Source organism: Pristis pectinata, chromosome 1 (assembly GCF_009764475.1).
Source record: "Pristis pectinata isolate sPriPec2 chromosome 1, sPriPec2.1.pri, whole genome shotgun sequence".
Lineage (NCBI taxonomy): Eukaryota > Metazoa > Chordata > Chondrichthyes > Rhinopristiformes > Pristidae > Pristis > Pristis pectinata.
The window spans coordinates 121779955-121796272 of record NC_067405.1 but is presented as its reverse complement, the minus strand read 5'-3'; the positions used below and the strand labels follow the sequence as shown (position 1 = coordinate 121796272).

General features: G+C 38.1%; 1 protein-coding gene across 1 annotated transcript in view; it reads left to right on the top strand.

The window, feature by feature from the left end:
• LOC127574554 (MAPK/MAK/MRK overlapping kinase-like) overlaps nt 1-16318 on the top strand; it is a 55460-nt gene that overhangs the window by 37580 nt on the left and 1562 nt on the right. The window contains exons 11-12 of the mRNA XM_052023646.1: nt 325-501; nt 10582-10666. Coding sequence (XP_051879606.1) covers nt 325-501; nt 10582-10656 — 252 coding nt within the window. The 3' untranslated portion in view covers nt 10657-10666. The remainder of the gene's footprint in view (nt 1-324; nt 502-10581; nt 10667-16318) is intronic.

The following is a 16318-nucleotide window of genomic DNA, read 5'->3' as shown; positions in this document are numbered from 1 at the left end:
TTCATAATAAGAGGCTTTTGGGTATATTTTGCATTGATGTCATTTCTCATATACTGGATTTATTTTATTTGATTAGTATATATAAGACTTTTAAAGGCAGAATTAAATTTATATTAGAATCTTGAAGCAAAAGAAATAATTGTTTTTCATTGTTTAACTTGAATACCATTCATAAAGGTTACATTTGATTATAAACCATCTTTCATTTTAGAAACTTTTTACATTCGTATGGTAAACCAAGTTTAAAACATATTTATATGAAAAGAGAGAATTGTAATAAAGCAGTTAAGTATCCAAAATTTATTTCATGCAAATTATCCACAGGGTATCCCTATACGACGTCGAATCCCTGTGGAACTACCAAAGCTGAATGTGCCAGCAACAACAAAGCATGCTGGTTACCACAATCAGACTTTAAAGCCAGTGTTTCCAACAGCATCAATGCCTGAAACTGCAACTCTACCTCAAGTCTCATCTGTACAGTATCTTGGAAAAAACAAGGTATGGATGTTAACCTTTTAGTTCAAATGAGAACTACATTATTTTAAATGGTTGTAGCCAAAAGTTCTAATCATTTTATGCATGATGCCTACACCAAGATTGTGCAAAACAGGTATTTTCAGATCAAAGGGATGTCATGTATAACACACCATTTTTCAATAACATACTATTTATATTAAAATATAGCAATCAATTACTTAAATGAAAACATGCATATCAATGGCTAACCAGCTAACCTAACCAGGGTGAGTACAGCATCATCAGCAGCTTCACATTGTTTCAGTTAGAACCAAATGCTGTTCTAACCTCCATTGCAGCTGACACATTCATGAAAACATTTTGTTCTTTTTTTCTATGGTATAGCTAGAAATCCATAGGGAAGTGGATAGTTTCAGCAACTATAAACATAGAAACTAAATATTTTTGGTACAGTTTATTTTATCCTCTAAAAGATGGCGACTAATGTGGAGGTATGTTGTCCAGTATTAGGCTCTCTTGCTTGTTTCCATGTGAGTTTTTTTTAACCTTCATTTTTATCTGGCATTTTTTAACCATTCTTCCATCAGGGTTTATTTGTAGCTTTCCTAAGCAGTAACATTGGACCTTTTTTTAAACCCTCCTGCCTTGTCCAACCCCTAACTCCCCTCCCCCACTTCAAATAATTACATTTCAAAACGTTCATCTCAATAGATCAGTTATAAATTCAGGTAGAATTCCAATTTGTTGAATACTTTGGAATGAATCTAATTCTCCAGCAAGCTAAATCAAGAACTAAAAATATCTAAATAGAGCCAATCAAGGATCAAAACATATTTGATAACACTCTTAAATCCGAGTTGATCTACTTTGCAGTCCCTTGTGATTGAGCATGACTTGCTTCTCCTCTGGTTTTGTTGATTCTGTGGTGTCTAACAAGGCCACTGTGGGAAACATAGGCTATTCCTCAGAATGAATAAGAAATTATTCAACAAGAAAGATTAAAGAACAGTGTTGGAGCATTGATGTAGCTTTCTTTGATTTTCATCTTCACCAAGATTGATTCTTGCTGGAGCAGAAGGTGGCTGACTGGGCTGGTGGGTGAGTAGTATGCTGCTTCCACCAGTGTGGTGCAGTGGAGAAAGGTTGATAGAAGACCTGGCTTTTGTAGAAATTTATTGCAAGACCCATTCCCTTAAATGCTTTGGTGATGTCAATTATGTCTTGGAGCTTGACCTCTGAAAATGCACAAATGCAAGTGTGTTCTGCATACCAAAGTTTGGGTGACCCTGGTTCTCAAGTGTAGTCACAATAGGTTGAACAGTTTCTTAATAGTGCTGAAGGACAGCCCCACTCCCAAAGGGAATTTATTGGAGGCAAGGTGCAGAATTGCAGCAAGAAATATTTCAGTGTTGGAACAATGAGGTAGCCTTGTTTGACTCCCACCTTCACCAAGATTGATTCCGTTATAGACTCATTTGTTAATTTCACGGCTTCCATTAGGAGCTGAATTTGAGGGAGTTGTATAGTGGGGGCCAAATATAGTGGCGGCCAAATATAGCAGCTGATGCTGCTATCAGAGTTAGAATGTCATGGGTTTATCATTAATGTACATAATCAAGGCTAACACTTTAGGGCTGTGCTGAGCAGGTGTCATCTGTCAGATATGCTCTTTAAATTGATGCATGAGTTCAGATATAGAACAGTACAACACAGCAACAAGCCCTTTGGCTCATGATGTCTGTGCTGACCATGATACCAAATGAAACTAATCCCATCTACTTGCACTTGATCCATATCCCTCCATTCCATGTACGTTCATGTCTGTCTAAATGCCTCTTAAACACCACTGTCGTATCTGCTTTCACCACCACCTCTGACAGTACATTCCAGGCACCTGCAACTCTTGGTCTAAAAAAAAAACTTGCCCTGCACTTCTCCCTTAAACTTTCCCCCTCTTACTTTAAAGCTATGTCCTCTAGTATTTGACATTTCTACCCTGGGAAAGAGACTCTGACTATCTACCCGATCTATGCTTCTCATAATTTTATAAACTTCTATCAGGTCTCCCCTCAGCCTCCGACGCTCCAGAGAAAACAGCCCAAGTTTGTCCAACCTCTCTCTGATGTAACTGAAAAAGAACAGGTGTTTCTAGAATGTTGCCCCTTATTCCTTATTGAATCAATGTTATTAACCATAAAACATTAAAATATCACTCATGTCATTTGCTGTTTGTGAGGTTTTACTGACTGCAATTAGCACGAGGATGGAATAAGGTGCTACATCAATACAAGATTGTGGAAATTCAGTCACACAGCATTTTTTAAAAATCTGCTATGGGATTGAATAATTGCATTAAATCAATGACAAAATGCAGTCAGTACATTATAGTACATGTCCTACACAGTTAAACTTTTGAAAGCCTGTTTCAATGAATGTTACGCAGATACACCTGAACCACAGACATGCTATTTAAATAGATCATCCATTTCTTGGAGCTGGCAACAGTAAACATTAGAGGCTCTGTTGAAATTTGGAATGACAATGTCTCTGAACGCTTGAGAACATTTTCAGAGAATGTATTTCTCCCAAAAACTTTCAGCCTTTTATTTGCAATCTGACTGGCTGACAAACTGTGGCATTGGAAACATCATGGATGGTCATGGAGAATTCATCTCCTTTCCCTCAAGTAGAATAGATCTAGAGGCATGATCACACGCATTTCTTCAGACTAGGGATTCCCAATTTTCCAGGAGTGATAAAGGTACATCTGTGTACCACTTTGGTCTCCTAATGACAACCCAGAGCTTTTCACCAACCAGGAAAGTATTACACCCTCAAAGTGAAAATGAGTTGGCCTTCATTGTCAGAGGTTTTGAGTAAAGAAGCAAGGATGCCTTGGTACACGTATACAGTATAGAGCTGTGGTAAGACCATACCTGATGTTATGCATGCAATTTTGGTCTCCTTACTTGACAAAGGATATATTTAGAAGGAATATAGTGAAGGTTCTCCAGACTGATACATGGGACAACAGGACTGTTGTATGAGGAGAGACAGGGACAATTCAGCCTGTACTGATTAGAGCTTAGATAAATGAGAGGGAATCTCATTGACAGACTGGATGCAGGAAGAATGTTTCTCCTGGGTGGAGGGCCTAAAATGAGGAGTCAGTGTCTCAGGATATGGAGCAAGGCATTTTGAACTGAGATGAGGAGAAATTCTTCAGAATTTGATTTCTTTACTACAGAAGCCAGTGAAGGCCAAGTCACTGAGCAGGAATATGGTCTTGAGGTGGAGGATTAGCCATGATTGCATTGAATGGTGGAAGGCCAAATGGCCTATTGTTTCTTCTATTTTCCTTGTTTCTATAGTTTAGGCCAACAGTAAAAGATCCTTTTGGTTAATACCATGCATCAGTAAAGCTTTCATGACTTTTGGCATTGGAAAATCTGTAATTCCCTACCCCACCCCCTCTTCCCACCACCACCATATTTCAGCCATCATACTGAATAAACAGTATTGTACAGGAATAAAGGTTGTATTCTCTATCCATGGCTGGTCAGTTACAACCACAGCTACTGGATTATGAAAAACACAATGAAGACTGCTATCAGGATCATCAAGGATTAATTACACAGCCTGGACATGAGGGCACAGTCCTTACCTACTGCAGAGCCAAAGGAGGGAGGAAGCCAGGCTCTAAGTGACCACAAAGAGGCCCTCTTTGGATGTACTTTAATCCTTAGGCTTATACAAGAATTTTGTTCTACTAGCTCTGGTCTCACATAGTGCGGCAGTCTGCTTATGAATGCAACAACATCTTGTCACCATTTTTTACCTGGAAACTTAATGTCATGCCATGCAAATAACTGGTAATGACCACCTCCATCATGAAAGTCACACTATTTCCCCTTGAAATTCAATGGCATTCTCCCAGCATCATCATCCCGGGGAGCATTATTAAAATAAGATTTCTTTATTAGTCACATGTACATCGAAACACACAGTGAAATCCATCTTTTGCGTAGAGTGTTCTGGGGGCAGCCCGCAAGTGTTGCCATGCTTCCAGTGCCAACATAGCATGCCCACAACTTCCTAACCCATACGTCTTTGGAATGTGGGAGGAAACCAGAGCACCCGGAGGAAACCCACACAGACATGGGGAGAACATACAAACTCCTTACAGACAACAGCTGGAATTGAACCCGGGTCGCTGGCACTGTAAAGCGTTACGCTAACCGCTACGCTACCATAAGAACCGACCTTAGCCAACCAATTTATAAGCCAAGCTCTTTCTCATAGGGTACGTCGTTATTCTTAAACTGTGATAAATGTTGTTGTTATACAGGCAAATGGGTATCAAAGTGCATGTTTAAAATACAATCACTTTTTAAATTCTTGGTTCATTTTCATGCTATTTAAAACTTGTGAACATGGGTACTGCACTACCAGATGCAGAGGAAACTAACTTCTGTAACCCTATTTTATCATATTGGATTTCTTCCACAGAGCTGCGTGAGAGGTAGGAGAGTGACTTGCTAAACAGAGGGATTTTGGAAATTTGGTGAGAATGGATAGGAAGTGCATCCTAGTTAGGCTTTCTAGAACAATACATTCCAAAAGCAACAAGGATTAGATTTAGATTTATTCATCAGTATAGGGGTAGCCTTAATTAATCTTGCAGCAAAGGATTGTTTACAAGCTATCAAACTGTGATTAAGTTCAATGTTGCTTTTGATGAAGAACTTAATCTGATTGCAAAGATTCTAAATTCTCTTAGGCTAACTTCAGTGGAATGAGGCAGAAACTGACAAAAGCAAACTAGTTTTGTCTCGTTGGTTCAACATCGTGTTTTAGTGGAGAGTGAGCGAGAGAGAGGCACAGCAATGCAGGGCTGGAAAGGGCCCTACTTATCAAATAAAACTTTCAGGGTTTGTCTGAAAGAGGTGACAGATAATAAAACTAAAGGGAAGTTTTAAAACAAAAATTGATCCAGATTATTGAGAAAGATCCTCATTTTCAAGTAACTTCCTAACACAATCTTCTCTAGCTCTATAACTCTTCGAGATATCTGCATTCCTCTAATTCTGGCCTCTTGCGCACCCTGAACCTTAATCACAGCAGCATTTATGGCTCTGCTTCTCAAGGCCATAACCCCCATATGCTTTCTGCCTCTCATTTTCTCTCTCCCTTTGAGACGCTCCATTAACCTTGTTATCTGCTTTTCTATCCCTTTTGTCATCAATTTTTTTTGGTAATATTGGTATGTTTTAAATTGTTATAGATTCCTTATAAATATACTGTTACTGAAGCAAAAGACAAAGGACAGTAAGAGCTAAAAAAACAATAATCAAAACATCTTCAGGGATATCAGATTAACTCAAATGTTAAACATTTATATTAAAATAGGTTGGTCAAGAGTAATGTGAATATTTTAAAATACAGTGGTTGCATTGAAAAGAAAAATGAGGAAATTATAGATTTGTTAAATTACTGTATGTCAGTTTCCCCAATGGAAGAGAGTTATATTGCATGAAAATGAAAGAAAATTAAAGAAAATCAAAGTCTGAGAGCCGCTTAAGCAAACTTGAACAAGAACACTACACAGAAAAAATAACACTAATAAAAGACTAACAAATCCCCAGGAGCTGATGGTTTCAACGGAAGTAGGCAGGGAAACAGTAGATGCTTTAGCTGTATTCTTCTATTCAGCAGACGTCCCTTTGGACTGGAAAATTGTAAGTGTAACTCCATTATTTAAGGAATGTGAAAGAGAAACTAGAAAATTAGTTACTTGTTAATCTGGCGCCTATCATAAAGTTATCGTTCAGAGGTATTTTAGCTATTTTGAACAAGCCAACTTGGATGTGATAGGGGTAGATCATGTCTTAGAACCTTAATTGAATTTTTCAATAAGCAACCAAGCAGTAGACAGATGGATGTCCACAGATACAATTTATGTGGAGATCCTGAAGATATTCATTAAAGTTTCACATTAGAGACTGTTGGGTGAAATCAAATTTTATGTAACTGAACTGGTTAGAATATTGGACAAATAATGGGAGAGAGGAAATATATAGAATGGATAATAGCACAGATAGAGGCTTTCTAGCCCATCTACTTCATGTTGGCACTTCTACTCAGTTTATTCTCAATCATCTAACTATTTTAGTATAAATGTTCAGCCCCCTTCTTTCTTGTATGCTTATTAGCAATTTGCCTCGTATTTCATATTAATAAATTCTTCATTCTTACCACTCAAAAAAAGTTGTCCAAATTCATGTTTGATTCTTTGTGACTATCTTACATTGATGACCTTTAATTTTGTTCTTTTTCACAAGTGGAAAGACTATTAAATCAAATTTTTCATAATTTTAAAAATTCTAAGAGTAAAGATAAAGGGTATATAAATCTTATTGGGAGGAAGTTATTAGTTATGTCCGACAGGATTTATGCTGAGGCTTCAGCTATACTTGTTATGGATTCAGGTAACACGAGTAATGCATCTAAAGCTTGCTGATGATGCAGACTAGTCACTTATTAAGTACTGTAAACTGAAGCGTAGAGCATAAAATTACAAAAAGAGATGTTGATATATTTAAAAGAATGGGCAAATAAAGTGGCAGATGGATTTCAATATATATTACTGCTAGCACAACTATTTTAGACCCAAAAATGGAATAGATCTGAGTATTATTTAAACAGTGAAAATCTAGGAACAGTGGAGATCTAAAGATGTTTAGGAGTCCATGTACTAGATTACCAAAATGCTGCATTTGGTACAGAAGTACTTGAAAGGTTAATCAAACTAGAATATAAAAGGGTAGAAGTTTTGCAACGCCTGGACAATGCTTCAGTTACAACACATCCAGAGAACACAATCAAATCACAGCACCTTAGAATGAATATATTGGCCTTGAAAGGAATGCCAAAGATTCACCAGGATGTGATTACATAAATTGGATTTAAATTCCCTGGAATATAGAAGGTTAAGTAGTGATTTGATTGATGTCTTTAGGATTTTGGAATTGGCAGGACTTTTTTTTTTCAGGCAAAGAGTAATAGAAAAAAAAACATTGATGCCACCTATTTAATTATTTTAAATCTGAGATTGATAGGTATTTGCTAAGAATGTAAAGGGATAAGGTGGGAGGATGGAGTTACAATAGGGATCGGCCCTGAACTAATTGGATAGCAGAACAGATTTAAGGACCTGAATGATCTATCCCTGTTCCTATCTCCTTGGACTTTGTTCAGCAAGGTCATGAGAATACTTAATTTTGGCAATTTTGTTCTAATGGTGCAAGAACATTTCAATCTAATGTCAACCTCTTTTCACACAGGATTGCAGCTGGACACAGGAAAGTATGAGATTTTCATTACATCAATCTAATACCAATTTCACTCATCCCATCATTTTTGACTCCAACTCAATATTTTTTTTAAGTTAACAATAATTTACTTAATCAGTTCCCCAAGTTCCTGATGGTGGAAGTGTCCTGCATACTGAAATTAGTTACTCGCATCTTCCCTGTCCTCTACCATTGCATGACATTAAGCTGCTCCAGTCTTAGTACAACAGCTCAGTGAGGCAGTATAAACCTGGTATAAACCTCAGTGAACCAGTATAAATCTCGAATGTGAAGCTTATTTTTTCCCCTCATTATCAAGACACCAAAGATAAAGTACTGCTGGATCAAATAGAAGACTAAAAGTGGAAATGTAATAGTTAGAAAACTTCCATTACCTTTAACTAAACAACTACAAATCTATGTTTTACAACAGTTCATAAGTCATTACTTCACTTAAAATCTTCTAGCAATCAATGTACCTCCAACACATAAGGAAGTGATTAACGAAAGCACTCGAAAAAACTAAGCAGGTCAGGTAGCATCTGTGGAGAGAGAAACGGTAAAACATTTCAGGTTTGAGACTCTTCATCAGAACTGGGAAAGAGAAAACAAGTTAGTTTACTGAAATGGGGCTCAGACCATTAATTAATTCTTTGTTTTTATTTCAGAGTTCTAGCATCTGCATTTTTTTGATTTTCATTTAATCAGGTGGTGATCATGCATGATTTAATGGGTAGATTTTCTCCATTGGTGATGTGAAAAGCCAAGTCTAATTTTCAATTGGTATTACTGTGCAGTTACTATATATATTTTTATATAAAGTTTGACTGATAGTGAGAAATGAGTGTTTATAACATTCCTGTGATAGCTTTGCCTAATGAGATCAACTGAAGTCTAACTTCTCCAGGAAGGGATTTCTCAATTTTCTTTTCAACTCTTGCACTTTTCTATTACTAGAGGAAACAGTTTAGAAGGATTGGGTTAAGATGATCAATAGGGTTGTTAAGGTACTGAGTTCAAGAGCCGCGAGGTGATGTTGCAGCTCTATAGAACTCTGGTCAGACCACACTTGGAGTATTGTGTTCAGTTCTGGTCGCCTCATTATAGAAAGGATGTGGAAGCTTGAGAGAGGGTGCAGAGGAGATTTGCCAGAGTGTTGCCTGGATTGGAGACAATGTCTTATGAGGATAGGTTGAGCGAGCTAGGGCTTTCCTCTTTGGAGAGAAGGAGAATGAGATGTGACTTGATAGAGGTGTACAAGATGATAAGAGGCATAGAGTGAGTGAACAGAGACTTTTTCCCAGGGCGACAATGGCTAACACGAGGGGGCATAATTTTAAGGTGATTGGAGGAAGGTATAAGGGGGATGTCAGGGGTAAGTTTTTTTTTTAAACAGAGTGGTGGGTGCATGAAACGCACTGCCGGCAGAGGTTGTGGGGGCTGATACATTAGGGACATTTAAGAGACTCTTAGATAGACACATGAATGACAGAAAAATAGGGGGCTATGTAGGAGGGAAGGGTTAGATAAATCTTAGAGCAGGATAAAATGTCAGTGCAACATTGTGGGCCGAAGGGTCTGTACTGTGCTGTAGTGTTCTGTGTTCTATGACACACCCAAAAATCCAGGTAGGTTTTTAGGTAAAGCCTTCAAAAACCTTTAATGCCCCACACAAGGCTGCATCCTCAGTCCCCTACTCTACTCCTTATACATTCATGACTGTGTGGCCAGATTCTGCTCTAACTCCATCTACAAGTTTACAGATGATACCACCGTAGTGGGTCATATCTCAAATAATGATGAGTTGGAGTACAGGAAGGAAATAAAGGGCCTAGTGATAAAGGAGTCATGACAATGACCTTTCCCTCAGTAAAACAAAAGAGCTGGTCATTGACTTCAGGAAGGGGAGCGGTGCACATGCTCCTGTCTACATCAACAGTGCTGAGGTCGAGAGGTTTGGGAACATCAAGTTCCTTAGGAGTGAATATCATCAATAGCCTGTCCTGGTCCAACCACGTTGACACCACAGCCAAGAAAACTCACCAGCACCTCCACTTCCTCAGAAGGCTAAAGAAATTTGGCATGTCCCCTTTGACCCTCACCAATTTTTAATTGATGCACCATGGAAAGCATCCTATTTGGATACATCATGGCTTGGTATGGCAACTGCTCTGCCGTGACCCCAAGAAAATGCAGAGTTGTGGACACAGCTCAGCACATCACAGAAACCAGCCTCCCCTCCATGGACGCTGTCTACACCTGCCTCAGTAAAACAGCCAGCATAGCAGTAAAGACCCCACCCACCTTAGATATTCTCTCTTCTCTCCCCCTCCCATTGGGCAGAAGATACAAAAGCCTGAAAGCACATACCATCAAGCTCAAGGACAGCTTCTGTCCTGCTGTTATATGACTATTGAATGATTCCCTAGTACATTAAGATGGACTCTTGACCTCACAATCTACCTTGTTATGACCTTGCACCTTATTGTCTACCTGCACTGCACTCTCTGTAAGTGTAACATTTTATTCTGCATTCTGTTAATATTTTACCTTGTACTACCACAATGCACTCTTGGAATGAATTGATCTGCATGAACAGTATGCAAGACAAGTTTTTCACTGTACCTCGATATGTGACAATAATAAACCAATTTACGAATTTAGATCTGTACAAACTTGGAAGGTGTATTATGTTTGTTTCTTTTTAAATATCTTCTCCTTTATCTCCCACCCCCTCAAAATAAAATAGGAGAACCCATTCAATCTTTCTACTCTTCAACATGAGATTGTGTCAGTCAGGAAGAGCACCGATGACCAGAGGTGATTTAGTTTAGGTAAGAATTTCTTTTGCACATTTCTGGTGGTCCCTACATTGAAGAGTGTGTCATATCTGTACAGCTACTTATTTCTAAATTTTAAATTAAAAAATATAAATGAAGCCAAAACAATAAACAAGTGTTATGAAAGAACACATCCTGAAATACAGGATTATTCTGTAAAGACAGCATGGGTGAAAAGTCCTTCTTAAATAAACCTTGATCTATAGTTTAAAAATTCGTAACTGAACACACAGCATTATAGAAAATGAGGGGCTCAATGGAAATAAAACTTATATTGTACATTGACTAAGATGTGTAACACAAGAGATAATTAGACACCAAGATCTCCATGTGCTGTGAATTTTGTCTATTCAAGCACTGAAAAAACCCCCCCACAAATTTGAGGGAGAATTTTTTTTTTAAAAAAACAGGGCTTAGGTAGCTGTGAAGGTACCAGGAGGAAAGGAAACAAAAAGCAGCAACACATTGCAGAATAAAAGTGCAGAAAAATTAGATCTCTGAAAAGGGTACATAAAGATCTATATAAGTAGTCACAAGTCCTAAAAGTCATTGAGCAAAGTCATTCAAGTACAGAAATCTCAACACTTCTCTACTTCACAACAATAGATCACCACTATAAAAGATTAAAAAGCAGAATTTGCATTAATACATGTTACCTTTCATGTCCCAATACATGTCCCAAAGCAAGTTACAGCCAATAAAATACATAAAGTATAATACAAGGATTGACCTGCTTTTGAAACAAAATTCTTTAATTCAGTTCTTCATCTTTAAAAGAGGAAACATGTCTCTGAACACCATCTTTCTCCTCAACTATTGTGTGTTTGGATTTGAGTTAAATATTCTGAACTTTCTGACTCATCATTCCTCATTAACAATTCTTCACCTGTTTGGTTAAAGATTAGCACAGTTGCCTATCCTTTTACACAAACCCCACATCTAATGTGTCAAATAGAGGTTCCTAGTAAGAGTGAATTCCCATAGGAAGGTTATAGTCAAGTGCTGGGAGGTGGGATTAACACAGAAGGGTGCCCACTGGTCAGTGTTGACAAGTTGGGCCAAATGACTTGTTTCCATGCTGTACGATTTTGTGATTTTATGATTATGCAAGCTACCGAGAACAAAATCAAATGGCAAAAAACAGCACCTATGCTTTGTTTAGCTGCAGCAAAAATACACCCTTCCCTTGTACTCCAGTTCTTTAGATATAAAGACTAGCATTCCATTAACTTTATTCTAATTAATCTTCTGTACCCAGGTTTAACTATCTATGTACATTGATCAAATCTCTTTGGACGTTTGCTGTTTCTAGCTTTTCACCATTTAGAAAGCCACCATTCTATTCTGCTTGGGGCCAAAGTAGATAACCTCTCATTTGCCTATGTTTTAATTTGGAGGAACAAGGGTTAGTCAGGCTTATTGGTGTACTAATTTTGGTGCAGGGATGCAGGGGAGGAGAGTAAGCAAGGTGCAAGGTTGTGAAGGGCTTGTAGGTTATTGATATCAAGGTAGAAGCAAAGATCATTGTGGAAATATAAGCTCTTCATTATGCAGTGTTCAGAATTTATAGAGTCTTCTAGGGAAGGGCAAAATTCACTCAATCACAACCCAGTAAAAAAAATTGCAAAGTACTCTCATATCTTGGCAAGATATCTAGTGCCAAGATATGAGACCTGAACAATTAACCATTTCTCTTTCTACAAATGCTACCTGATCTGCTGAGAAAATCCAGTATTTTCTGCTTATTTCTGATTTTCAGCATCTGCAGATTTGTTTTTGGGTTTGTGTTCTTTTCTCATCTTATATCATTCTCTCTAAACATATTCTGCGGATCAAATTGCATCCATTTTCACAAGTTACACACGTCAGATTCCCATCAATCTAAAAGATAAAACTTGTCCCACCCTATTAGTGCAAGTGCAGAAAATGTCAAGACGCAATGACCTGTAAGGAAAAGGAAAGTCTTCCTGAAGATGTGTCATTCACTGCTAGTAGTAAGCACCAACTCATTTAGTATGTACTTTACTGTATCACATGTACTTTGGAGGGCAAGATAGAGGAACTGTCTTTACATGGCATCATGAACCAAAAGGGTGCAGCTACTCTAGCATAGTAGAAACACCTGCTGATATCTTTAACAGCTTCCACCCCACATTTTGCCACAGATGCTCAAGTGCTAACAAAATCTTATCTCCAGGATGTTATGGCACCAGGACTTTCAGAACATACAATTCCTGTACTTTGACCTAAGTGGTACTAGATGAGAAATGCTGAGACATAATTTCAGCTTGGGTAAGGGCTATGGAAAGGCCCATCATCCACTGTCAAGATAACAGCACGACCACATTTCTGCAGTCTGCTGTACCATTATCCTTGTTGTTTCAGGCAAGCAGATGACATGAAGTCTGCGGCTGAACCTTCAGGGCCATTGTTGCCCAGGAATACCAACCCCTACCACCTGAAGTGTTCTCAATGCAGCCAACTTACCTCCTACCTTTCAAACTGTAGCCCAGGGAAAATGACTTTGCAGGAACACTAAGATTGATAAACTATTAGTAAGACAAGCATCAAGGCTTGTACAAATGTGACTCTGAATTACTTGTTAAATATGACATACAGATTAAATGAGTTGTTGGATTTGTGTTTTGTGAATTTGCAGTTGCTGATATTTGAGGGATAAGATAGTTAAGGTGGTACTAGAAGATCAAATTGGAAAGTAGTTGTAAGAAATAGGTGGTAAGAATAGTTGCCACATTGTGGATGGTATTTTGTATGTGAGCATCTTGTTAGTTTCTATGGTGCTTTCTTTTGTGTTTGTGCTCTTCAAACTGCATCTCTTCGAAAGCAATGGACACAACATTAAAGGTATTCTCATGTGAATGTCAGCATCCAAGGATGAGATATGCAGATGCATTGTCTTGAAATCCAGATCATCTTTTGGCTGGTAATGAGTCATAGTGACTTGGACGTGGTCAGCAATTCCAAAAGGGAATTCTGGCATTCAGACAGTCATGGGTAAATCTGGATGAGCTGAGTGAAAGATGTATACGGTTTTGATCACACTGTTATGGGAATGACGTCATTAAGCTAGAAAGAATGCGAAGAAGATTTACAAGAATATTGCCAGGACTTGAAGGCCTGAGTTAAAGGGAGAGGTTGAGCAGGCTAGGACTTTATTCCTTGGAGCATAGGAGACTGAGGGGTGTTCTTATAGAGGTGCATAAGATCATGAGCAGTATAGATAGGGTGAATGCACAGAGTCTTTTTTCCAGGGAAAGGGAATCAAAAACTAGAGCATAGGTTTAAGGTGAGAGGGGGAAGATTTAAAAGGGACCCAAGGATCAATTTCACACAGAACAAGCTGCCAGAGAAAGTAGTTGGTGCAGGTCCAATAACATCATTTAAGAGATATTTGATTAAGTATATGGATAGGAAAAGGTTTACAGATATACGAAACGTGGGCAAATGGGACTAGCTTAGGTGGACACCTTGGTCAGCATGGATGAGTTGGACCGAAGGGCCTGTTTCTGTGCTGCATTACTCTATGACCTCATGGAATCCAGTGGCATTATGCTGGGGAATCCACTTGTGATCCTTGGCCAGCAAAGCCTTACGCAAGCTAGTCACATGTACATCGAAACAGTGAAATGCATCTTTTGTGTTGAGTGTTCTGGGGGCAGCCCACAAGTGTTGCCACGCGTCCGTCACCAACATAGTATGCCCACAACTTTCTAACTGTACGTCTTTGGAATGTGGGAGGAAACCAGAGCACCAGGAGGAAACCCACGCAGTCACAGGAAGAACGTACAAACTCCTTACAGACTGTGGCCAGAATTGAACCTGAGTCGCTGGTGCTATAATAGCATTACGCTAACCACTACACTACCGTGCCTGCCATCAGAATCTCCATTCTTTTGAATGGAGGAATTCTTAACCTGGCAATTAGGAAAAGATGACTTCAGTTATTTAATTCTTTTGTTAATTTAGTAATTTTAATAAAGTAAAAGCATTACAAGGTGCATTAATGTATTGAAAACATATGAAAGCAATTTAAAAAAATAGCTACAGAGACATGTAAAAACTCTTGCAAAGCCAGGAGACAAGGCTCAACCCCAAACATTCCAAGAGTCTGGTCTCAGTAATTTGTTCTGAAACTGTGTCAGAATGATTGTATTCATGTATCATTGCCATGGTAGCATAGAGACCTGGTGGGAAAGAGGTTAGTGGGGTGCAGTTCACAAATCCAATCAGCAGTAGATTAACAGGAGATTTGAGCATTGATTTTGCTCAGATATTCAGTTTTACCTTTGAATAATAGTTTCCCTGACAGAGAGTGCTGATAGTGAAAAGAGAGTAGAAGTTTCATCAGTGACAGTTGAGTAAAATCCTTAGTGAATTTCATGGCCCAGTTGCTGGGATTATTTTTCTGGAAAGTATTTTTGCACTGCATATTTTAATAAACCTGATTTTAATTTTTTTTCATCTGTCCTTGACCGAGATTTGGGTTGCTTAGCAAATTTCTTTTAATTTGTTCCTCCTTCCCTTGAAGTTAATTCTCCTGAAATCATATCCATTCCAATGCTCACTGTTTGCCGTTGTCAAATTATCTTAAATTTGATTATTTTATAGTTACTGTTCACCCATAGATTGCAGTGCTTCTCTTTCAGAGGCAAATCAGGTTAATTATGGAAAAATACTTCCTCTTTACAAATGCTGTATGACCATTAAACCATATTTTAGCTCTCTAGCATTTTGTTGAATTTAAATCCTTTTGTTTTGCTTAAATGCTTTGGCCTCCTGCAAAATCCTTAAAAGCCATATGTACTGCATGAATGTCAAGGTAGCTTAATATAAATAAGCTGAGTTTAATTATTCTTGCTATTATGAAGCAGCGATAAAAACTAATTAATGAATATATTGTCATTTCAATAGAGAACTGATAGCATGCCATTATTAAAACAATAAGTTTTTTTTTGAGAAGTTAGTCATCAAAACTGGATAAGGCCCATCCTAGTTTTCATTCGCATTCAACAGAATAAAGGCATGACAGAAAAAATCTTTAGCCTCAGCTTTGAAAGGCAGCAAATAAGGGATCACTAGATACAAATTAAAAATTTGGGAAACAATATAAAATCAAACTGATAATAGGAGAAGTAGCAATAGGCTTAAGCTGTGAATTACAAATTTAGCATTAAGTATGGTTAACACTTGCAATGGACAAGTCAGGCTGTGGAGAGATTATGCCTTGATGTTTAATAAAACAGCTAGAACGTTATATTGGGCTGACAGAAGTACTTTTCCATTTGGAGAAGGTAGAATGAATTCCTGCAACTCAGTAATTTGAAAACAAGGATGACAATTTTAAAACAGATGATGGTCTTGGTTAGGGAAAGAATATGGGGTTAGGAGCTCAGCTCAGAATAAAGTCAGAGACTTACAGTTATAAATCATCTGGATAAGCTTTAGAGGAGGCCACAGAAAGTGACATTTAGTAGCTGGGCCAAGAGAGAATGGCTCCAGTCTTTGTAATAATGGATTTGAACCTCTTCATTAGGTTTCCATCCCTTCCACAACCAGAGCAGCTTTTATTAAAATCAAAAATACCATCTGACTGTAGCAAACCACCCCACACCACCCCCTCCCATT